Source organism: Protobothrops mucrosquamatus, unplaced genomic scaffold (assembly GCF_001527695.2).
Source record: "Protobothrops mucrosquamatus isolate PMUCROS unplaced genomic scaffold, P.Mucros_1.0 scaffold403, whole genome shotgun sequence".
Taxonomy (NCBI): domain Eukaryota; kingdom Metazoa; phylum Chordata; class Lepidosauria; order Squamata; family Viperidae; genus Protobothrops; species Protobothrops mucrosquamatus.
This window is the reverse complement of record NW_015386734.1, coordinates 1,380,582-1,406,325: the sequence shown is the minus strand read 5'-3', so window position 1 is coordinate 1,406,325 and position 25,744 is coordinate 1,380,582. Positions and strand designations below refer to the sequence as shown.

The 25,744-nt window shown below is 36.8% G+C and overlaps 1 protein-coding gene across 1 annotated transcript; it reads right to left on the bottom strand.

Annotated features, from left to right (window-relative positions):
• Nucleotides 1-1,428: 1,428 nt before the first annotated feature.
• COCH (cochlin) lies at nt 1,429-25,626 on the bottom strand. The gene is made up of 12 exons (XM_015816142.1): nt 25,461-25,626; nt 25,311-25,343; nt 24,925-24,969; nt 19,910-20,066; nt 14,728-14,861; nt 13,557-13,619; nt 12,971-13,015; nt 12,739-12,886; nt 7,103-7,206; nt 5,773-5,999; nt 4,483-4,999; nt 1,429-3,260 (listed from the first exon to the last, which is right to left on the bottom strand). Exons 2-12 carry the CDS (start codon nt 25,333-25,335, stop codon nt 3,085-3,087), a joined length of 1,641 nt encoding a protein of 546 aa, XP_015671628.1. The 5' UTR covers nt 25,336-25,343; nt 25,461-25,626; the 3' UTR covers nt 1,429-3,084.
• Nucleotides 25,627-25,744: the final 118 nt, after the last annotated feature.

Below are 25,744 nucleotides of genomic sequence, written 5' to 3'. Positions count from 1 at the left end.
GGGAAAAAAGCAATAACAGGACACTGATTGTATATAAGGATTGAATGTAAACACAATTAAGATATGTATAAGCTAAAAATTATTGATAAATGTAATAATGATGTTTTTATTTAGTTGATAATAATAAGAACTGTTTTAGCCTAATATGAGATAGTAGATATTAAGGGAAAAAGAGAGGAAATATCTGATGTTGTAACTTGAGATTTGGACTAAAGATTTATGTATGTTATTGAACTATTGATTAACACAGCCACCATGTTCCTTTTTAAATACTTAATTGTAAAATTAGAAAACTAATAAAATGTTAAAAAACCTTCATTTGTATTCTCTCCCCCTCCAATCAATAGGAAAATATTTTTTGGTAGTAATTCCATAATTACCTTACACCAAATATTGTTTCTGACAGATTTTCCTAACTGTTGGACTGTAATGGTTAAATTAAATGTACTTATTTAATATAATTGCCAAACATATACTTGGCTTTTTAAACTTGGTTAAAATGGGGGAAAAGATGCTTTTGTTTCTTACTGTTTGAATAAAAACAAAACTTAATTAGTTGAATTATATTGTGCCATTCTGTACAGAGAAAAGCCACTGATCCCAAACTTTGCTGGTGGAAAAAGATTTATGATAATTTTTTGTCTCTTCATCTTTTCCTTGACCAAAATCACCCACATAGTGGAAAGAAGTACATTGGTACTAATAAGGCAAAATTTGAGAATCCCCTTTTTCCTTTCAGAAGGAAAAGATCATAAACTCATTAAAAAAGAAAGTGAACCATGTACATAGTCTCATTCATTCATTCATTCGAGACAGAAAATTACCAGAAAATCCCAGAAGTATAGGTTACATTAGGAAAAGGAAAACATTCTGGAACGCAAACCACTTCCTTATTATTGTCAAGGCAACTACATGGACGTGGACATAATAATCAGGAATGGTACATAACAATAATATAAAAAGTTGAAAGGGACCTTGGAGATCATCTAGTCCAACTCTCTGCTCAGGCAAGAAACCCTATACCAGGGGTAGGCAACCTTGGCTCTTTTATGACTTCATGGACTTCAACTCCCAGAATTCCTGAGCCAGCCATGCTGAGGAGAAAGGGAGAGGTTTCCATGCTGAGCCATGCTGCAAAAATCACTGGATCTTGTTTGGCCATGTGACCAGGCAGGAAAAAAACCTCACCTTCGACTTCTCATAGTCCCAAACAAGTCACAGAGTTAAAATGGCCACTGCAGCAGCTGAGACTGAATCCAAGTCACATGGCTACAGAGGCCGGTTTTTTATAGCAATTTTGAATTTCTAATGTAAGTACCCTTTCTGAATAACCTCGTTTTTGAGAAATCTCACTAAATAAACGCTCGTATCTGGGGAATTACCTGTACTTTTCATAGTACTGAATTTTTTAAAGAAAGGAAAGGAATGTAATATTGTTATGTTTTATTGTTATGATTCAGCCCTTACATCAATAGTTGCATTCCTTATAATTGCTTTATTTATACATTTCAAAGAAATAGCTAAAAGATATAAATAATGTGTATTTTACATGCCATTTTTTAAAGCTCTATGAGTACAATTTTAGTAAACAAAAGATCAATTAGGGTAATACAAAAAAAATAGGAATTTTTAAGTACAGTGGTACTTCAGAACACAACTACTTTGAAACTTGTTGAATTTGGAACTTAACCCAGTATTTTAACAAGAAAGGTTTGTCCCAGTACACATTTGTTTGGTACTCGTGTAAGCTAGAGGTTATCAATGTCGGTTGCCTCATGACTTGCTACCCTTTCCAGCCCATCAAAAGGTCAAACATCAGTCATATGGTAACTCTTGCCCTTTGCACATGCCCTTGAAGTCTTATCTTAGCTTCTGTGGTCATTTTGTGTATTTTTGAGGTTTTTTTCCTCACCAGGACAGGTAAAGTGAAGTTTTTATTTTATTTTATTTAAGTATTAACTTTCAGGTTATACAACCCTGTGTTTATACATATTGCCTTAAAATGTGCATTGTCCTTGGTTTGGGAACTCATTAAATTTATTTATATTTTTCGTTATGGGGAAAAAAATGTTTGGTACTCGTTTTTTATACTTGTGGCACCTCCTGAAACCAATTAACAATGAATACTGAGGTACCACGGTATAAGATACTGACAATGAAAATTTTTAAATACTATTAGACAGATAAATATTATCCCTTTGTACTTAATGCTTTTAATTTTTTCCTTTGCAAGTCATACTAATTATACAATTTTGTAAATATAGGTTACCAGTTTCAGCAGAATGGTTATGTCACATAGTTTAAAATACTTGGATTTGAATTCAGACCATTAAATTAAACTGAGCTAAGTAAATTTCAAGCTCAAACAGATTTTATAAGTAAAACAATGTTTAAATGGTTTGAAAAATGTGCAAATAATTCATCATAAAGATATTTCCAAGGTAGTTATAATCAAGGTGTCTTTTAAATCAAAATTTATATAAAGCACTGGAATCTTTGATACTAAAAAAAATTTAAAACTTAAAAGCAGTCTTTGGAACCATGTAATACTATACTGCAAGGGAAATCATTTTTAGTCAAACTTATATTGATATTTGTCTGGCTATGTGCTTTATTGGCTATAGCACAGATATTATGTTTATTCTGCATACTCACCAAAATATTATTTTTATGTAGTGGACATCATTCCAGAACAAAAAGGAGACATATTTAACAGAGCACATTGAATATTTCTACCTTAATTTGGAAGAGGTTTAGAGAGTATATAAGAGTGCCAGGAACAGCTGCATTTTTTTGTACATAAAATGAATATTAGATAAGTTTGGCCACCTTTGAAAAGTGAACAAGAATATTACAAATAGTATCAAATAGTACTTTTGGCCAGGTTCTCTATTCAGGCAAAAAAATACACTGATTTTAATTGAAGCTTTGCCTAAAGGCAGTGCAATAGTAAGCCCTTTGTAAGCCAGTTCACCACCAAGTAACTTTGTGTGCTAGAATAACAGAACATCTTATACTCTAGAGATTTTAGTTTTGCAGATGTATTTAGAGTCAACCCCTTCAGTCTTTTTGTCTTTTCAGTCTTCACTGTTTGAAGCCCAAAAAATCTCTGCAAATGGCTCTTACAATATTAGGCACAACCTGCTCCAGTCCAGTAAATTCTTTTGTGAAGAAAGTATGTGTTTCCTTTGGTTCAGATGCCATATCTTTTAAATCCTCCAGTGGAGCCCAAGCAATGCCAACAGAGAATATGTTGATACCTTTAAAAATCGTTCAGAAGAAAAGGAAGATTGTTGAGAGTTTGCTTAAAGTTCATGTAGAAAAAGATTTCATATGCTTAATATTTATACAAACAGAACAAATGGCATTGTCTGAGATAGGGAGCTAATGAATAGAGTACTGGACTTAGGACTATTGCTAAGGGATTGTGCTACTTGAATTACAGAGGATAATGAATGGTAGATTATATCAAGAAGATTGCAAAATTTTGCCAAATAGCAGGAGAAAAAGCACTTTTCCTCTATTGTTTCCATCAATACAAATCATGAGATTTTCCAGTTTCTATAATTCAAATGAGCTATGCCTATCATCCCTACTAAACACTTTTTATCTTAATTATTGCTATTTTTGTTTCAATTTTTCTAAAGTTCTCTTTTAGGATTCTTTAACTACAAGACTCTTTGTTTTTCTGCATTATTTCTAAGATGCTTTACATTTGGGAAGGAGTTACTTTGGAACTTGCACACCTGCATCTTTAAACTAGTGTCCAGTTTGACTCTAAGCCACTTTAAGAAAATCCTGTTTGGAATGAGATTCTATGCATTTTACAAGATATTCACTGCAAAGTACAGATTACTACACCTCCCACTTTAAGACAATTCCTCTACTGGCGACTCCCACCGTTCTGTTCCAGTCTTTCTGGATACAAACAGGAAAACATGTTTGGAAATCACTCTCACAGTGAATGGAGTGATATGAATAAGGGTAACATTGTCTATTTCTACCCTCTAGTTTTACTGGCAATGGAGCAACAGGATACACTCACATAAATGCTTGAGATGCATTTATATCATGGGGCATTACTGTGGATAAGTGAACTGTGAGAAATCAGGAATACTGTAGAGAAAGTCTGAAATCAAGCTATTTATAAAGCCCCTGTCCTCATATCTACCATGTAATTAAACTATATGAAAGATCCCTGAAGAATTTCATCAACATGATAAAACTAAACATCAGTTTTTCTATATGTGTAGGTGTGTGCGTATATATAAATACGGATTATTTAATCTCCCCAATATGACCTATTTGTCATTTTAAAGTATTGTTTTCTCTATTTTAATTCTGATACACAACCCAGAATCACTGGTGAGCAGGTGGCCCTAGAAATGCAATTTATTTAAAAAAAAACCCAAACAAAGTATGTCTCAGATCTGAAGTATGGTGTTTTGAATAAATATTTCTTTGACGGAGGCAATGTTTTACCTGATTTATGAGCAGCAGTTGCAGGCCCTCGGATGTCATCGTAAGACTGGCCATCAGTCAAAATTACCAGAAAATTTTTGTTGGCTCCATCTCTCACAGGTGCAAAGACATTTTTGGTTACATGGGTAATAGCTTCTCCTGTAGCAGTACCACCACTCATATAGCGGATTGCTTGAACACCTGAAAGAACCTTTTCTTTTGTTTTGTAGTCTGTAAAGCTGAACTCTGTGCGCTGATTATAAGTGAACTGAACAACTGCAATTTTGGCACCGATATCTGTGATATCAAATGATTTGACAACATTACTAATAAATCCAAGCATGAGGTGGAAATTGTTGTCGCCAATACTGCTAGAACCATCTATGAGGAAAGCTATGTTGACGGAATTATAGCAAGTCTTACTGCATAACATTTGTTCATGCGCACAGAGTTTTTGAACAAGTTGTTTCACATGTTTTGTGGTACCAAACCAAGTGGGTATGTTGTAAGAAAAGAATCCATTATTTTGACAGACTGCCTGTTTTTAAAAGCAAAATAAAAGGCATGAGTTTTAGCACATGTGCAAAACGGATTTTTGTATAATACTAAAACTGTTTTGGTAAATACTACAAAGGCTTGCTTGTATGCATGATACTTATCCTGTGTTTAGGAAGTATTTAAGAGCCAGCTGTTCCATAGCCTTTTGGGAATTGATGTGCTGTTTAGTTTCTCCCACCCATCCCCTCCCATTTACTCATTGTTCTTTAGTTTGGTAATATGTAGTTGGCATTATCGTGTTGGTTTATCCTTGTTGATTTATTAAGGATCTGTCTGCAGGGGAGGTATAAAAAAGTCTTAGCTTATCTAGAATTTCATAGACATGATAAGTATGTCTATGAAGTTCAGTTTGGACAATTTATAACCTGTGTCTAGCACCTCCAGAACATACTGTTGAAATTCATCAGCTAAATAACTAAATTTTGACGGTACAGATTTAGGCCATTTTTTTTAGAGTTCAGATTTTGTAAAGGTAGGGATGGAAGAAGCCCAATTCCAATTTTAATCCCAGTTAAAAAAAAAATAAACCCAGATGCTGGAGGAATAAAAATGGAGTGAAAAAAATGACTTTATGCCTTCTAGTAACATCAAATACCACGTTATTACCCTCGGTAGCAATCTATAAAGCTAGGAAGGTGATTTGTTACTGATGTTGCCCACTTACGTATTAAGATATTGTACTATTTAATCAGAACTAAAAATGGCTATTCTGACTGTACAGTAATGCAAACATGTAAAGATTTTTCTTCTTACCTTTTCAACAAAATTTAGTTCTTCAATCATCCCCAGTTCTTCAGATGTAGGCTTTGCAATTGACACAATGAATACATTAACACCAAATTCTCTAGCCAATATACCAGCTTCTTCCAAATTATCTGATGGCCAGCCATCTAAGAAAACTGCAATGATTTTAGGAATGCCTTTGCGTACTCCTTTTTCAATAGAAAAAAATCTTTGTGCTGTGTGTTTCAAAGCTCTTCCTGATAGGGAGGGAGAAAAAAAAAGAATGCCTATATACTCTCGATACAATAAAAGGCAGAAAATATCTGTTTAATATCTAAAAAGAAAGATGTTATTTAATTGTGGTAATTTCCTTCTATAATGAATAGACCTGATACTTCTATTTTATGGTGGTGCAAGTTACATAAAATTATTTTCATTATTTAGAACATTCCTATGATTTGATAGTCATTTCAGTGCCATTCATTACATGTGCCAACAACTCAGATGAGATGAAATCTTCATTCACACATGATAAATTAATTCCCCCAACTAAGGAAAGTCTTCTACCAATAAAATTGAGAGAAATAACCATCCCATCCACCCCATAACTATTGTTCACTCTCAAATTCTACTTAGCTGAGTTGGGGAACAGATTTGGGCTTGGGTATGCAAGAACAAAGAGAAAGGAAAAGACCTTCTCAATACATGTAACATTAGGCAATCCATACTAATCCATACCTCTGTACCCCATTGGGTCATTGTTTCAGAGATAATTCTTTACCTAAACAGAGAAAAAATATGACCACAGGCATGCAAAAAAATCAGTGGGAGTGAGAAGCCAGTTCCTACTTCCTGTCAGCTTCCCTATTAAATTTCTTGTGGGAAAAATGGTAGTAAACATTAGCATTCTTCCTTCTCTCTCTCCCTCCTTTCGTTCTTCCTTCCATCCATCCATTTGCCTTTCACCCTTCTTAGCTTTTAATATACTGGAAAAATTCTAAAAAAATATGGAGATATTCATAGATGTATCTGCCTTGAAAGTAACCCATGTTAAACTGTATAGCACAATCAAACATCAAGAGCTCATCACAGGAAATGTTTTATGATGTTTTGTATAGTGTCATGATTTATGATAATTTTTATCTCATAAAACATTTTATGAAATATGCCAAATTTCAATTCCACAGGAATCACAGGTTCATGACTTTGAATGCAGTCTGTAAGTTAGCACATTTATGGTACCTTGATTGAAAAAGGTTTGCCCTATGATGCATTGTTTCACCCAGTTAAAGGTTAGAGACAGAAGAGTTCTAATAATATAAAATATTTGTTATATTTGACCTGCATTGACAAGAATTACCTGTATTGGAATTGCCTCCTTGGAAAGCTATTTCTTTTATTGCAAATAAAACATCTTTTGAAGCGGTGAAGTTGTTCAGATAAAATTCAGTTTTTGGATAATCACTAGGAAAAGAGCACATGAACAAAGATGTGTGGCATGCAACAACCAGGATGTGAATACAATTAAGAACCCAGGTTTTTTTATATAAAAAACAACTTGATTCAACATTTGCTGTTATTGTTCAGTCAGTCTAGGACAGACTGACTGAGTTTATTTCCTAAAGTATAGGTTCCTTTGACTGATAGAGCCTTAACCTATTAGTCCTTAGATGGATTGTCCTATTTCTTTATTTTCTATAATAGTTTCTCCACTTTCCAGATCAATTTGTCTTTTTATAGAAAACACCTAAAGCTCTCATTTCACAAATGCCAGTGTAGTGTGAGCAAATTTCCATTCTACACTGGGTATAAACTCTATTTTTTAAGTTAGGTAAAATTTTATGGGAGACAAATGTTAAGTGCTAACATGTGAATTACCTGTTTGAGATACTGAGATATCAAGTTTACCTTGCTGACACTTCTTTAACTCAAATGGACATTTTCCAGGAGTGATGCAGCTAACATGCAAGCTTAGGAAGCACATGACAGGTGCAGCAAGTGCATTATAACTACCCCAAAGTATCTGTTCTGCTTCAGATAGTTGCATAGTTCATAATTGTTGACTTACTTCTTCCTAGATTTTTCTGCAAATGCAAGTCTGCTTTTCTGCCCCCTCCCCTATCATTTTAGATTTATATGGTTACAGGTAGTCATCATTTAGTGACTCAAATCGGGACTGGCCACAGTTGTTAAGCAAAGCAGTCACTGTGGGAAATTACAACTGTGCTTAAGATTTTACAAACTTGCAAAGGTTGAAAATGTGAGAACTAATTATGAAGTTACTTTTTCATGACTACTGTAAGTGCAAACAGTCAATAAACAAGCACCACCTGACTTACAAGGTATCCTTTTTATTTTTAAAGTTAGATTTTTTTGTGAGCATTTTTAATCTAAGATTGTAGTCTAAGGAGTTGCATGCCACCTAGCCATGGCTAATTAGAGTGGCCAATGAATTCTATAACAAAGTTAATATAGATTTACGTAGATTTACTAAATAGGTTGATTGCAATCATTTTTGTTCGCAAGCCACTTTCTGAGATCAAGATTTAAAGTGTTAAACTGTGTAAATCTTCCATCAGGACTCCTACCCTACCTCCAAATTTATTGATAGCTCTTCAGTTCTTTGAGAGATCCACTAAAACTGCCAACAACCATAGACAATCCTCAAGTAGAGCTGCATCTTCAACAAGGGGGAAATAAACTATTGTCAGGGTCCTTAGTGCTCTCTGAGCTTGGTTGTTTCATTACCAGGGCACTGCTGATATTACCTAGTTGGGTAATGAAATATTTTCAAGAAAACAAATCAAGTTCAGAGAGCATCAAGGAACCCACAGTTCAACCCCAAGCTGCAATTATTCTCTTCTGTTGGAAACTACCATCAGACCCACCAGGTAGCTCAGAGCAGTGAATCAACTCCATAGGAAAATAAGAACTATACTTTTTGCCAGCAATAACATCTTGCAATTGTGCTTTGCCTCTCTTCCTTCTTATAGTTTAGTAAATCAGGGAGGCACTTGTCTGAAAATTATATTGTCTCCCAGATTTTTTTTTTAAAAAAAGATTTCAGCTCCTTTGCCTGAGTAACAGGGTGTTGTTGTTGTTTTGCATATTTCTGTCAGGGTTATCTCTCTTACTTTCTATCCCATCTCTCCTATCAGTCACATTGTTCCTTCCTCTGTGCACAAAGAATTTCCAAGTCAGAGTAATAGAACAAACTGTAGATTTCCTGCTTTTTGTTTCTTTGCAGCAGTATCAAAGATTACAAGACAAAATTCTGTAATGCAGCTATACAAGGAACAAACACCTTTCCTCATCTTCTTTCTGCTGCTGTCTAGATTGAGTTTCTCCAACCGTTTCTAGTTGCTCATGCATCTTGTCCTCCCCATGTTGTGTCCTAATCAATTTTGTCTTGAGTCTTGAGTTCCATGCCATCAATTCAGATTTGCTCCTCCTGGCATATACAAGACTCTTCTAAAGATGGCAGATCATGTGGACAGGGTTTCCTTAGAAATTGCAGATGAAATTGGTATACAAATTGTGGGGTATGTATATCTGTTGTGTTTGTCCATAGTGGCTCTGAATCTGGATGGCCCTTCTAATGATTCAGGTAGTCCGACTGTTTCCCCTTACATCTAGAGCCCAGAATAGCCTCTGCTTCATAATCCTTGTCCACATCCACCAGGAAATTATTGTTTCCAGCACAAACAATAATTAATGAAAACAGAATGAATCTTTATTGATGCAGGCAATTGTAAAACTCACTGGATTTATTTGCTTAACCACTGGTATGAGGCCAATACATTTCTGAACTTCTTCAAGAGTTGGGTGGAAGGCAAAAGCTTTGTAGAAAGCTATACATCACTTTTAGCAATCTCTCTTACCCCTGTATAGCCTTTGCCAAATCTAGCTATTTAAAAAAAAATGCAGGGAGCAGCTTGCCTCCGCATGCAGGAAGTCCAAGGAGAGCAATACACACAGGTGGAAGCTGCAAGTCATCTGAAAAGGAGACATACTGAAGAAAGAATATGCTGATTTTTTTTGTAGACAAATTCTACAAGAAGCAACATAGTCCAATTGTCTTGTTGATGAGAGACACAGAACTTTAAATATTGTTGTGATATTTGGAACAATTTCTCAAATTGTCTTTCTAATGCCAGATGATAAGAACATGACTAATGAATTTTAACATATGGTCTACAACAGGGGTGTCAAACTCGCAACATCACGTGACACGACATATTGCGACTTTTTCCCCATTGCCAGAGCTGGGGTGGATGCAGTTTCGGCATGATGCATCCAGCCCAAGGGCCAGGCCGGCAGTTTGACACCCCTGGTCTACAAGAAGGCAGGCCATTTCCTAAGTGCAAGGAATTAAACAGACCACCTTTGTAAACAAACTGAGAGAGAGAGAGGGGGGGGAGAGGGGGAGGGGGAGAGAGAGAGAGAGAGAGAGAGAGAGAGAGAGAGAGAGAGATGTACTAAAAATAATAAAAAGTCATGGGTGTTGTAAAGCAGTAAAAGAATCAAGAAAGTGTTAACTGAGCTATAAGTAGGGAGGAATAACAACAGAGAGATGAAGTGAGGAGTAGAGAACATTGTTAGAGAAATTTTCAAGGTTAGAAAACACAATTCTACTATAGGAAATTAAGTTGGAATAAGAAAGAAAAAGAGCTAACATTTAAAAATGTAGAAGAAGAAAGCCTGATATCTTGCCTGTCATCATTTGTTATAAACATACTGCAACACACTGCAATTCCTAACATTGCCAAGAAAAGTGCATGGATGTAGTCAATTGAAGAATGTATTTTTCCCTTTTAATCTTTGTGGTTACCTCAGAGCTAAGTTAAGTATTGAAAAGTATTTCGTTCATTTGAATAAATGTTTGCCAAACACCTGTTGAGTCTATTTTTCTTATATTCGCCACCACAATACTGCAAATTGACCATAAATCATTGGATAGGTGTCAAGCAAAAACACATCTAATTTAAGAAGTGCTATTTTCAATTTAATTCTTGCTCTGCTTTAATCACTTGTTAGTGATTTTCCACTATTAACCGCCCTTAAAGTATGAAACTTTCCTTGGCTTTCTATAAAAGTTTTTTTTTAAAAAAAATGCTTATTTTGAATCCTAGATTCTATTAATTCCCTTGGATGAAACATTAGTGGTCCTGGTGTAGTCAACAAATATAACTGCAGTAATTCTTTTGTGTTTAAAAGTTTTATGGGCTAATACGTCAATAGGCAGGCTAAAGTCTTCCAGATGTTTTGGGCATTTTATTCTATATGTATTCTAAAATCTGCTTATTTTCATTTGTTCTTAAAGTAACCAGCATTGTTTTGTTAATAGGTAGTGAGTATAGTAGAATCTATTATTTTGGAAGACAATTATAATCCTAGAAGCTTGCATCACAGGCCAGAAATAGGAATATGAATTAAAATCTCCCACTGATCTAAAATATATTTTTCAGCTTGTTTGTCAATGGCGAAGAAGACACTTACACACTGATGATCTCTGATTCATACTCAAATAAAAATCTTATGCTATTGTAAGAAGCATACTAAAACACTTTTAAGCTAAAGAGAACTGCTCTAAAGCATTGAATTCCATTTGAAAACACTATATCAAATAAGACTTGTTATGTTTTGTTATTTTAACCTAAAATTCATTCAGTACCAGGCTAAAATTTAGGATCAATAGGGCAGGGCTTTTCAACCAAAGGTACGGGTACCACCTGTGGTACATTGGCACCTGGCAGGTGGTACGCGACCATCCTAGAAAAGTGGTAGCGGGGAAGGGGAATGAGCTGAACCGGTGGCAGCACCGCACAAGCCTGAGCGAGAGATGGCTGGAGCTGCAGGGCTGTCAGGGCTCAGCGGAAGCCCCAGGATCAGTGTCACTTTCCAGCTGATTGGTGCTTCTTCGGGGCTGTCAGGGCTCAGCGGAAGCGCCAGGATCAGCGCCAGGCTCCAGATGGAGCTCAGCGCTGATCCTGGTGTTTCTGCTGAGCCCAGAAGAAGCGCCGATCAGCTGGAATGTTGCAGCCTCTCCAGGGTCTTGTGATTTACATTCAGATGCTTGGCAACTGATTCATATTTATGACGGTCACAGTGTCCCAGGGTCATGTGAAGTGACCAAAACCTGCTGCAACCACCCAGCAGACGGGGGGGGGGGGGGAGAATAAAAACCAAACACTCCCACCCCACCCCACTGCCAATCCTCAACAGAAATGCTCACAACAATGAAAACCTCGGACTGGAGGAAGAGCGCGGCCGGGCAGGCAGGCAGGTGTCTTGCTCGGCTGTGCCTTGGGGGACACTTTTTTCAGTGCCATTGTAACTTCAAATAGTCACTAAGCGAACTGTTGTAAGTCGAGGGCTACCTGTACTTCATCACTTTTTTCCTTTTTTTTTTGTCATCAAGTTTTTGACACCTTGCTAGGCGACTGGTGGTACTTGGATGTTGCCCTATCCTAAAAGTGGTACAATGGGTGAAAAGGTTGAAAAGCCCTGCAATAGGGCACTGAAGTGGCTACATTTCAACTCCTCATTATGACATTCAAGGAACAAGGATTTGATCAAAGCAGGTTTCACAAAGCTGAAGGAATCAGCAGCAAGCTTGAAATGTTAAACAGAAACATTTGACTACAATGTTTTGTTGAATGTCCAATGTTTTGTTGAATGTTATGTGCTAGATACCCGGATTAGAGTTTTCTGCACTTTGCCACAACAATAGCAATGTCTAGTTTGAGGAATTTGAAGTTATGGAAAATTGAGTTTTTAAGCATTTAAGTCTTCTGGATTAAGGAAAAATGGGAAATATAGGAAACATAGGAAATGTCCAAAGTCAAGGAAAGCTGCTACCATAAATTCTTTGATTTTGATTTCTCCATTGGACATAGATTTAGCCCAAATGGTCAATTGCAACTTTAAGTATAATGTTAGAAATCATTGCAATTAAGAAGGAGTAAGGTACCAAATAGAACATATTTCTCATACCTGGCTTGTATTACTCCCACATGTGGGCCTTCAGTTCCGATTCCCAGTGTCATTGCCACTTTCCCAATAAAGTTTTTCTGCAAATTAAATCTACGCTGCCCAATATTGTAGCTTCCATCAATCAGGAAAGCAATGTCGGCTTGACAATCTATGAACATGCAAAATAGTTTATTAACAAAATGACACAATAATTTTAGAGATTTATTTTATATGGTATATGATAATAATTTACCTTTGTTTCCAGACTTTTTCAGAACAGTTTTTTTAGGTCGTTTTCCTAAAAAGAAAGAAAGAAAGAAAGAAAGAAAGAAAAAAAGAAAGAAAGAAAGAAAGAAAGAAAGAAAGAAAGAAAGAAAGAAAGAAAGAAAGAAAGAAAGAAAGAAAGAAAGAAAGAAAGAAAATTTAACTTCCTATATTTCAATATAGGCACTAATGTGTCATCAAGTAAACTTGAAGATATTCTATGCATCCTTATTTATTGCCTATCAGGAAAATATGTATATGTATTGTTTATGATGATTCTCAATCATCAAGGCGATGGATGTCACAAAGGTGCTTTTGAAAAGGCAACTGGACTTTCTTGGTTATTTTCCTTCTTTGAAAACGTTTTGCTTCTCATCTAAGGAGGTTCTTCAGTTTTAAGAACTGAATCAAGACTGTCCAGTTGCCTTTTCAAAAGCACTTTTGGGACTTTATATGTATTCTATCATCTTCATACTGTTAAATATACTTTACAAAAATGAGAGCATAAATGCAAACTTGCTTGTTTCCTGGAAGCTTTTGGTGGAAAAGGACATATTCTTTATTGATTTTTTTACCTGCAAATGGCCGTGCTGTTGAAATAGGATGCCCAGCTGCTTCAAGGGCTTCACTTTTAACACCTGTTATCACATTGAAAAATAAAACAAATTTATTACCCTGCTCTCAAAAGATGTAAAAGAAGTTGAGTTTGTCAATTAGTTCAATTTTACTTGGGAAAATAAATTACAAGCAAGTTGAAATCTAAAATTGTGCTAAATCTCAAAAAAGCATTTGCTTCTTTCTCCGCATCCTCTTCCTTCATCCTTCAGAGTCTCGTGCTGAAAAATGCTGTTACCAGAATCAAATAGTAGAAAAGCTACAGTTAAAATGTATTGTTGCACATCTTCATGATGCTGTGATATCTCAGCACCATTTCCCATAAGTACTTTCTTTCTCTTTAAAGTAACATAATAAAATAATCAAAATACTCATCTCATCTGTATTACAGTTAAACTTCTATAAAGGAACAGAGCCTTTTGCACAATATTTTGTAAAAGAGTACTACATCGCACAGGGAGACTACAAAGCTACAGAAAGCCAAAGACTTCCCATCACAGAAGCTTATTTTTGACATGGGAAAGGAGAGGAAGATTGGAGCCAGCATGGTGCCCTCCCTTTCTCTTGGACATTCTTTAACTAACATTCCAATAGAGTTGAAGGGTCTAGTAAGTGAGAAAGTAAAAACAATTTACTTTAGCTTCCAATTTCTGCTTTGATCAAATATGAATGGGCTCTAAGCTATTGGGAGCCAAGCACACAACTTTAGGAAAGTTGAGTCCTAAAAAAATAAAAGATACACATACGATTGAACTATATGCTCCAAATTCGAGCTATAGCTGATAGGTCTCTGCAACTAAAATGTCTCTGATGCTTTAAGAATGTATTTTATGTAATTTCCATGTCTGAAAATGTCATATAAAGAGATTCAAATTAATCAAGGGACTGGAATAGCAAATTATGTTTGAATCTTTTTTGATAAAAGGGCAATAAGAAAAATATGACAAAACCTATACAGTTATATATATTTTGGAATCAAGTTTTTCTCTTCTGAACACAGGTTCATCCCAATCAGCCAAAAGGAAGAGTTTCTTGTTCTTTTAACACAAGAATGATTCGGATACAAAATTCATTATCTCAAGATGCTGGGTTAATTTCTAAAACCTTTGAGAAAATAAATCATCCACTTACTAGCTACTGAAAATGATGATCTTGACTTAGAGAAGAGTTGGGACTGGATTCCGTTGGCATATATTGCAGAGTAGTTCCCACGCCCTGGTAACATCTTCACTCTTACAGACCCACCTGAACTGGTGATCACACCTCTGCAGCAAAAAAAGATTTTCAAATGCAAGTACAACTAAAGGGCACACAACAACTACTCTTTGTAGTACTCTGCATTTGTTCATGCTAAAAGTAACAACTGCCACATCAACATGTCACATGTTACACTGGTATACAACCATAAAAGAGATCTAACACATTTGTTGTGATATTGTTAAAACAGCAAGTACTTGTAGCCTCGGCTTGCTTAGTCACAGATTGTGAAAAAAGAGACAGTTGCCTAGGTTCATAAGCATGCTTAATCATAAAATAGAGATGGGCAGGTTGTAGTACTTAGTCTGCATGTAGCTCTCCCAGCACTTTTTTTGTAACTTCTAGAGTCTGCTGAGTGTTTATCCCTTCAGTGGGCAAGGCCAACCTTTCTATTTTGAAGGGATTACAAGAACACTCTGAACTCTTAACTCTTGTGGAAGGTCTAAACGTACAACATACCAACTCCAGTGATATCATAATGTGTTACAATTCACAATTATGTGACCCTAATAATTTTAAAAACTATGTCCTTGCACCCATAAAGACTATGTTCACACAGCATTTTAAAATAATATTTTAAAAATATGAATAGTAGTTTAAGGTACACATGTCATACATATAAAAACTGGACAAAGAAATGGACTCATTTGAATAATTTCCACTATCTGAGAAGTGAGCAAAAGTCACTGTGAGTTGGATTTCATCTGATCCACTTAAGCTAAAAGCTTCGTTCAAAATACACACTGGAAGTAGAGCTCTGCAGAGACAGTGGCTTAGGGCAGGGCTTTTCAGAGATTGTACCGCTTTTAGGATATGGCAATATTCAAGTACTACCAGCAGGTGGGTATGGCCTGCTTGACACCACTCATTGGACACAGCTGACTTGAGACAGTTGGGTGAGAACGGAACAAGTCGCACCAGCTACTCAATGTGGGGACAACTCAGTGCCCCACAAACTCCTCGCCTCCCCAAACCGCTAGCAGCCAAGTGCATGCACACGCACGCACACACCACATTCTAAGTTTGGGGATTTTATCCACAGAGGAAGGAGAAGGCCTTCTCCCCAAGCCCAGGCATGATTGGCAGTTTGCTAGCTCAGATGTGGATAAAAGTCTCCAAGCTTGGAATGTTATGTGTATGTGTGTGCGCATAGCATTCCAAAGGAGACGTTCTTCTCCCAATCCCAGACATTATTGGTGTTTCCATGTCTGGTGCCTCTTCCTGGTAAAGCAGGAGACGGAGGATGCTGATGCTGCGTGTGGAAGCGCGAAGGAGAAAGTTTGCAGGAAGACGTTTCCTCCAAATCCAACTTCTGCCTTGACAGATCTCTGGAGAGCAAGAGGAGGTGGCAGGGGAGCAGCGCTCCCAGTTTCTGCACAAGGGAGGCTGGCTCTTCTTGAAAGGGAATTCCCATTTCCAAATGTGCGTGGTAAGGATGCTGGTTTGTTGGGGCAGACTTCCCTCACGCAGCTCCTCTGCCACCCCCTCCTCCTCTCCAGAGATCTGCAGGGGAGACAGATCTGGAGGGCAAGGTGCAGCCTCCATATTGGCCACTTCTATCTCTCCAAGTCCTCCTCAATTAAACATACATTATATAAATTAAAACACAGCCAAGAAGAAAACATAGTTAAATCACTAATTACAGCTCTTCACATATTTTCTGGAAAAACTACCTTTATTGATGTTAGGAAGGAAGACCAAACCTTATTAAGGAACTCTTATCAGGAAGGGAATTGAAGACCTCAAAAGGTCTTGTTCTTTCTAATCTGCCTTCCCTTTGAGCCTTTAGTTCTCATTATTTTATTATTATGTATTTAAGAAGATGATCAAGGGCCTCCGTAGCTCAGGATACTCACTTTAAAATCAGAACCCAGAAAAATTTAGTTCATCCACAATACCGCCCTATGAAGAATGAAGATAAATCTTTGGCCCCTGAGAGCATGCAGGTGTCAAGTCAGAATATTAGTGGCACACCTGTCAGCAACTGGACGTGCATAAGTCCATGTACTTCCCTTTCCTGTCCCACAACTCAATCCATACATCCTTTAATTTTCAGACACATCTTTTTCTCACAGCTCCTTAAAAAACCCACAAACTATACTGTAATTAGCAGGAAAAATAAATCTAGCACTTCTGAATTCTTTCTCCAAGTGGGAAAGAAAAGTTCACAGCCTGCAGGTTGCTAGCAAAGTCATCAAAGAACGTAGTTATTGCTACTAAAGGCAAGAATAAATAACGAATCAATTTTGCAGCTCTCTCCTGTTACTACATCCTCTTACCTCAGGAATGTAGCTTAGGATTGCACAAGGAGCTAGGCTAAAATCCAGTTGACTAGTTTGCAGCCAGATGTTTGGTACAGACCTTGCCAATGTGATTTTAATAGCCCAGGAAGGGACAGGAAAACCCAAGGAAAACTTGGCAATCAATAAACCATGATGGACTATGCTTGTTTTGCCCTATTTTGATTCTCCTCCCTAGCAGCAGCCCATCGATTTTAGAATTACTTCCTTTGGAGCCTTCCTGATCCCAACGGGGCTGGATCCTGCTTCTCCCTCCCCCCTGCAGCTACCTCCTTTGGAGCCTTCCTGATCCCAATGGGGCTACCGGCATGACATCGGGCAAGAGCGCAGGATGAGCCCTGCTTTGCAGGACGAAGCAGGCGGACACAAGCGCCAGTCACCCTGAGCTGTGCGCCAATCAGCTGGAGCCCCAAACATATCCTGAGCACTCAGCTGAGCCCTGGCAACACCGCAGCTCCAGCTGACACTTTTTTTAACAGTGTTTTTCAACCTGCCGTATGAGTACCACCTGCCAGGTGCTGACATACCACCAGTGGTACACGTGCCAGGGTTTGAAAAGCCCTGGCCTAGGGAATAAGGAGTGTTATATGCTTCTCTGCATGAGCTTCTAGTCAAACCTGAGCATAGCTTAATAGAAGGGAGAAGATCTAACCAGTCATTGTTTTCAGAAGATACTTAGTATGAATCCTTCAAGGTTGTCTAGACCAGAAAACAAACTCTATTAGATTAGAATTAAATTTTACTGAGTATTTCTAATGGTAGACTAACATTATTGCCCTTATATTACAATTTAATATTTATTTGTTATGTATATGAAGGGGTGTGGGTCTGTACATATGTGGTATATAGGATGTTTAGGTGTGTGTCATGTATGTGTTCACTTTGAGAGCGGGCAACTAAATTTCATTTTTGATGTGTGCCATTGTGCCCACAATAAAAAAAAATGACAATAAAGATTATATTATCTTATATATCTATAATTTCTCATATTCCTCTTATATCTAGAGATATGTATATCAATCCAATGAGCTTCCCAATGGAGAATCATATCCAAATAATGTAAAAATAGCTTGAACTTCATGATTGTAAAAGATGGCTGCCCAGAATCCAATGATTTAATTAATATTTTTATATTTGTACATTCTTTCTTCAAGCCAATTTATCTTTTGAAAAATATATCCACCTTCCTTTTCTTAACCTCTTAGATCAGAAATTACCTCATGCCTTCAGGTATGAAGTTTTACATGACTTTCACCTAATGAACACATGATGTAATGTAAGATCTGCAGCACACTGATCTGAGAGATTAAGAAAACAAAGGTGGACTGAGTTTACAATGCTAAATATGGACTTGATATATCCTTTCTTGCAACACCTTTGAGCAACAGGTCCTGGATGTAGTGATATTGCCATGGGAGGAAATTAAACAAGGTTTTTCAGGCCATATTATGGCAATTTTTTCTATACTGTCATGGATGGTGGAGGCAGAGAAATAGAGAAAGTGACAATGAAAGTGTTGAATTAAAGAATTGGGATTATTCAGAATAGACAAACTGGACGAATTTTAAAGAATATAGACAAAGAAAAGAAGTGGGAAAAAAGAATGGAGTGCCCACAAGGATGAGAAAAAGAGACCACAAGCACAGGGATCAATGTGACAATCAAAAGTTTCATGATGGCAGATCAGATGAATTATGCTACAGCTCATAAACATTTAGCTGCTGAATTGGAGACAAGAACTGAGAAGCAACTGAGAAGTCTGTTTGGTTTGAGATCAGGAGAAATAAAGATGATTGTTGGAAAGAATAAGAGAAGAATTGGACAGTTCAAATGCTTGTGATGTTTTGGATTATGATAAGTGGTAGAAATGTTTGTGGCATAAGAAATCCTTTAAGAGGTGAAAAGTGGTAGTGGCCTGTCTCCTTCTGGACTCTGGTGAGAGCAGAGGTTGTAGGTGAGGTTGTGGGGTTTTATACTGTTATGGTTGTAGGTGAGGTTTTGAGGTTTTATACTGTTATGGGAGTGCATGATTACCTTATTGGCTGCATTATTAAAGCAGGCACTGAGTGAGAGAGTAGTGTGGTTGGGAGAGGTTGGGAAAGAGATACCATGTGACATTAAACTAGAGCAGGGTTCCCCAACCCCCTGTCCGTGGACCAGTATCAGTTCACAGCATGCTAGAATCCGGGCCACGAAAGCAAGTGAAGTCCCATTCGCAGGATGCAGGCAGCACATGAAACCACGCCCCCTCTGGTCCTCAGAAAAACCTCTCTCCACAGAATCGATCCCTGGTGCCCAAAAGGCTGGGGGCCACTGAACTAGAGGGTAGATGGAAAGAGTAAACAGAGTTTCTGAAGCTTTTGTGTTTAACAACATTTGCTTAATTCAAACTGTTTATTAAATGTAAGCATAGGTTAAATTTAGAAATCCATTTACTACTTTATTGCTATAGTGTCTTGGATTCAAAGTTAAGCTACAATCACACATAAAGGATTCTCATTTATTTCCTATCCAGATACCAGTCCAAGATCTATTTTAATTCCTCCTAATTTATTTTTATTTATTTAATTATTTCCATTTTATTTCTTCCATGATCTGTTTTAATTCCTCCGATTTAATTAATTTAATTATTTTTTCCTATTTTAATTCTTCTAAGATCTATTTTAATTCTTCCGGTGCTTTCATTCATTCCTAATTTCCTATCATTCTTACTATTCGTTCATAATTTCTACTGCAGGGCTAATAATAAACCTTACCTGTGAATGGCAGCTCCACAGATACTAGAGTCAGAGGCATACTCAACGTTTCCATAGACATAGAACTGCCATATATGACAATTTGCTGGGCAGATGACAACTGCTGGATCATTTCTAAGATCATATCCTCTTGTAAAACATGTAATAACAGTGGGGGCTACAGAGTGAATAAAATACATAAAAAAGTTTCATGAAAATATCAGCACACTGCAAAACATCAGCACATATGCAAAACATCCACATACAATTATATTTTACATTACTATCACTCCAAATGAATCCACTGCATGATGAACGCCTCTTCGCTAAAGGTAATAGACTAATCTACCTTACTGCTCCAAAGTGCTGGGGTTTTTTTTACTTCCCAATCTAGAGCTCAGATAAAGATTGAGAGAATAAAATTACCTTAATGCATCCAATATAAATGTAAACATTATTTGTCCAATAATTCTGTTTAATCTTAACAACAGTAAGTTAAAAAGTATCTGCCTTACAGTGATATGCTAGTCCCGATCAGTCTCTTTTTCTTCTTTTTCATCCTACATGCTGTTCCCTTTTATCTATTTTACAGTTTGCAGTACATGCACTGTATCTTACACCTCAAGCAATAACATCAAGCTTTAATAAAAAAAATGATCCTATCATTCTGTAGAAATAATTTTAAATATTTGGGTGAAATTATAAGAACCAATGGGGTTTTTCTGTAAATTGGACTGTTTATAGATATCAGCAGTTGTATTCCTTTGGAGAAATATTTAACATGTATGGTCCCAAGAACTATAACTATAATTTCTATCTTGGCATCCTTACTGTATGCTTCCAAGATGCTAAACTGATTGAACAGAAAAGAAAAAAAAATCTTATTCAAAAATGCTATTCAACCTTCTACAATAGATGTAGCTACAATATTCATCTAGTGGACTTTTGGTCTCATTGTCATAAGAAATTAAGAAATTAAAATTATGACCTTTTTAGATTGAGCATGAATATTTATTCATTTGCATTTTTTTAAAGAAATAATTTATTTCATCTTTTCATGACTGTTAAATTTACCTCCCTAAAAATGATCATTAGACCAAATTACAATTCATGATTTGTAGAACATTTGAAAGGCAATACAAAATTGGTTCCTATCATCATATAATTGGATCTGGATTTGTCCAGTCCTGAAACATAAGAGTTGAGTTTGAGATTAATTTGTGTATTTAACCTAATTGCATTAAAATAGACAGCCAGTTTGGTTACTGGTTAAAGGCACCAGACTAGAAACCTGTGAGTTTTAGTCCTACCTTAGGTACAAAACCAGTTGCATGACCTTGGGCCAGTCATTCTCTCAGCCCTAGGAAGTAGGCAATGACAAGCCACTTCTAAAGTCTTGCCAAGAAAACTATAAGAGTCATCACTGACTTGAAGGGGTGGGCACACACATACACAGAGAGAGACAGAGACAGAGAAAGAGAGACAGACTTCAAATAATTAATCAATTAATTCAATCTTCAGAAAACATAATGACTTCTTGTCCCAATGGTGCTTTTTCAAGAGACAACTGGACTTTGTTTTTCTTTGAAGACGCTTCTTAGATGAGAAGTGAAACATCTTCATAGAAAAACAAGAAAGTCCACTTGCCTCTTGAAAAAGCACTTTTGGGACAAACATGACCTGGATGACTGAGAATCGCCATAGATATTTAGCTATGCATAATGATTTCTTTTTCACAAGAGTTTTCAGTCTTTATGACAGGCTCCTTGCTAGATATTTTTTTAATTTGTCATCTGTTTGCAGTCTTCTAAAAATGCAATGGGTCAGTTAATTCTCAAGTACTCTCTGAAATTCCTTGTCTGGTACATCCTGCACTAGAGAAGCAGCCTCTCTAAGGAAGACAGCAGCTTCAAAGAAAACCTGTTCCTTTGTATATGTTGGCAAATATCTATGTTGATGTCTCTGGTTGTAATTTCAGCATTAGTTGCATGAGATATTTTTAATTATTTTAAACGTATGCTGTGTGGCTGATTAAAAAGTATCATGCACTGGTTATGCCTCTATTATTTTGGAGTATAGCTGTTGATTTTCTGTTTTTAATTAAAGATTTTCACTGTAATGGTTACAGTTAGTAATGAAACATTTAAACTGCAGTCCGGTTCCATACACTTCAGGAATCTGGTATTTGTTAGAAGAGTATGCTCCTCTCCTAGTTGTTAAAAAAAATATTAAAGTTTTGAAATGCAGTAATGATGGAGGGGAGAACAGAATATGACAATTCAAATTGTGGCAACCAAGAGGAAATTTATCACATAAATCTTAATACTTTATCATAATTATACTATATGTTTTTAAAAGCCTTAAGGATCTATTTATGTTGAAATAAGTTATAATTATTAATCACTATAATTATTAGTGAATGACTGGGAATATCAATTCACTCTTCTGGATATTGAATAAAAAGTTGCAAAATATAATGCTTTTAAAGTTATGATCTTCCATATAAATGCACCACTATTTTTATTGATAAAGACATCTATTACTATTTTATTTCCAATTATAAAAAGTGGAATGCATATGTCTTCCATAATGAATTTACATGACAATATGAAGACACTGATCAGTCGTTTATATTTTTTTCTGTAAGACATTTGTAAAATATTAGTTTAAATCAGCTATATAGAAGGTTAAGAGGATGGAAGCCTGCCGGATGTGTTCTACAGGACCCGGGGTACCAATGGAAAAGGCATATGTCATATGTTACTAAATAGCCATATTTAATGAAAGGGATCTGGAGCATGTCAGAAAAAGACAGTCCCACAATTAACCTGGCCCCATGCCCTATAGAGATTTAAAGGTTATAACCAGTACCTTGAATGCCATCTGGAAAAAAATGTGGGAGCCATTACAGTTGTAGGAAAAGAAATGGCAGAACGTAGGGGTGAATGAAAAGAGAGATCAGACTAGAAGCCATATGTAGCCACAAAGTGAACAAACTCCAAAGCTCCTTGAGTGCTGTTGATCTTTATCTAACTCTAACCAGGTATTGACTATTAGTTGATAAGATTCCTGTGCCTAGACTTTTAGCAATAAGTCAGCTTAATTTAACCTTCACATATGGACCTGGTCTTTCATGCCTGACAGCAGTTTATACAACAGAGGCAAACCTAAAGGTGCCTAACATGGGTAAATCAGGGGCACTCAACACTATGTGCAACATCACATTCTGGACCAATTGTATATATTTAATCCAATCATCAATTCACAAATCAATAATAGAGGGGATGATATGAATGAATATGAAATCATAAAAGAGGATTATATTGTAATTATTTGCATGTATTTCTATGACATTTTTTAAACCTATTTGTAAATACAAGACACTATAATTGATAAAAGCTGGTTTCCTTTACAGTTAACAGCCAATTGCTTCATTAATGATACATAAAGCTATATTTTTCCATACAATTCAGAATTGTATGAAAAAACTCAGAATACTTTTCTTCACTTATAAAAGCAGACTTTATTTTCCTACAACTTTCATCTTGTAGGGTAAAGGGAAAAAACCTTCTGATTTTTTAAACACAAAATAAAATAATATTACAGTTTTAACTTTTTTACTTTTACATACTTAATACATGCTAGCTAGTTCTATAACAAACTTATCTAATCAGCAAAACCCAAAGCCAAATTTTCATTTTTTCCCCATCTCAAAACACAAAATCCAGAAATGGTTTCCAAGTAGAAACCAAGTTGGATATATTCTTTTTATTAAGAGTAATTTAACCATCTCTGATAGTTCCATCAGTTTTTCCAGCCATTCATCTACTGTGAGAATTAGAATATCTTTCCATTTTTGTCCATAAAGCATTCTTGCTACCGTCAACATATATAACAGGAAAGTTCCAGATTTTTTTCAAGTTCCTTGTCCATTAAGCCTAAAAGAAAAGTCTATTTTCATTTTCATTTTATTTTTTTGATAAATTTAATAAAATTATTAAATTATTAAAAACCCAGTCATCTTTAGCACTAAAACAAACCCCTTCGCAAAGACCTTCTCAACCTGAATCAGGACATTTTAAAAAAACTAAGCTCATCAGCTCTACACTGGGAAAAAAGAAATAACAAAAGGAAGAAACAGCAATTTGAAAAACAACACAAAGAGAGATAAGATTCACACATGGACCCCAAAATTGCAACTCATAACAAGCATGCCAAATGTCTATCAGAAGACTGAATGAAATGCTGACTTAATAAGCTAATATAATCCTAATAATAGAAATAATAGGTTTGATACATGTGGAACATATTATGCTTCATTTTTCTGTACCACTTTTTGAAGTTTAACTTAATTTCTATAATAATACATCCATCAACTTTTGTGCTTTAATTTCACAAATATTCTAGCTGGAAAAATAACTTTTCAAAATAAATTAGCATAAAGTTCTGTTCGATTTTAACTAGTTATGAAAGGAGCAGGTAGCAGGCAATATTCAGAATTCCAAAGCTGCCTTTGAAGTATTATGTATCTTTTGGTTTCAAATTTTAGAACATAGGAAATGTGGCTATTTTTTTCTCCATTAATGCCGGTTTTTAAAAACTGATAATAAAAAACCTGCAACTGTACAGTGTTCCCATATACTTTTAACCTAACTTTATTTCTATAAAAGTGCAAAAATGACTTTCTTTAATTGCTGTATCTTGGTTAAAGCACTAATAGAGTCCCTTATTTGATATGTTATAATGCATTGGCGAGAGGAGGAGAAACAATCCTGCATTTCCTTTTGTACAGTAATTTAACGCTTAAAAACGGTTTCTTTACGTTGAAGAAAAAGGAAACAATATCCTGGCGCTAGGAGGATTGATTAAATGGCAAACCGCCTTAAGCTGCAGAAAGAAACACTGAACACGGAGTCAAAAGAGATTCTGGGACTCTTTAAGAATGAACAAACGGCAAAGACGGGACATACAGGAACTTTGCCATTCTGACGACGGAGAAGGAAAACTGTAACCGATGAAGATCTTTCTGAACTCACCGGAACGTTCAGCTCCCTTAGCCACCCGGGCCGCCAAGAAAACGCCTGCAATCAAAGACGGGGAAAGGGCTTACACCAGTGTTTCTCAACCTTGTCAATTTTAAGGCATGTGGACTTCAACTCCCAGAATTCCACAGCCAGCGTTGCTGGCTGTGGAATTCTGGGAGTTGAAGTCCACATGCCTTAAAATTGACAAGGTTGAGAAACACTGGCTTACACGATGCACTCGGAAACAGGCAGCCTTCGCCTCCAAGCACGCTTGCTCGGAAGACAGGGGAGCTTGCCGTCGAGCTCCCTCCCTCGGGTATTTCACCCCGCGTTGAAGGCGCGCGTTTGTTTGCCGCTCCCCAGTCGTCGCCGTAGGGGACAGAGAGCGGGGTACTCACCTAGGACGAGCAGGACGGGCGCCATGGAAGTACCTAGAAAAGAGAGAGAAAGGGCGCCGTCAGGGCACGGCCAACCTCCGCGGGTAAACTTGGGGAGGCATTCTCCCGCCCTCCCCAGAGTGAAAAGAGACGCGGAGGGGGACACAATACCTTTGGGCTGAGGGCTCTGGGATTTCTTCTGGCTCCCGGTCGGCAGGGCTCACGCTCCACGGAAGAGAATTGGGAAGAGGGCCGCCCTGCTGCAGAACCGTGAGGGGAAATATGGTCCCGGTTCAAACAAGCACCAGGGAGAGAGGGCGCGGTGAAGAGAGGGAGAGAGGAGAGGCGGTCGCGGGTGGTAGCTGGGTGGAAGCCGCGCGGCTATTCGCCTGTATAACCTGCACTACGCGCGCTTTGCTTTTAAAGGTCGCCCCGGGCGCCTGAGCGACGCTGGG

Bases quoted from the DNA above. Each gene is read 5' to 3' on its own strand.
- COCH (XM_015816142.1), bottom strand. From the start codon at position 25,335: ATGGCGCCCGTCCTGCTCGTCCTAG. The intron at 13,620-14,727 runs GTAAGTGGATGA...ATGTGATAACAG, and splicing joins ATCATCATTTTCAGTAGCTA to GTGTTAAAAGTGAAGCCCTT. The intron at 6,000-7,102 runs GTAATTCTTGTC...CCTCCCTATCAG, and splicing joins AGGAGGCAATTCCAATACAG to GAAGAGCTTTGAAACACACA.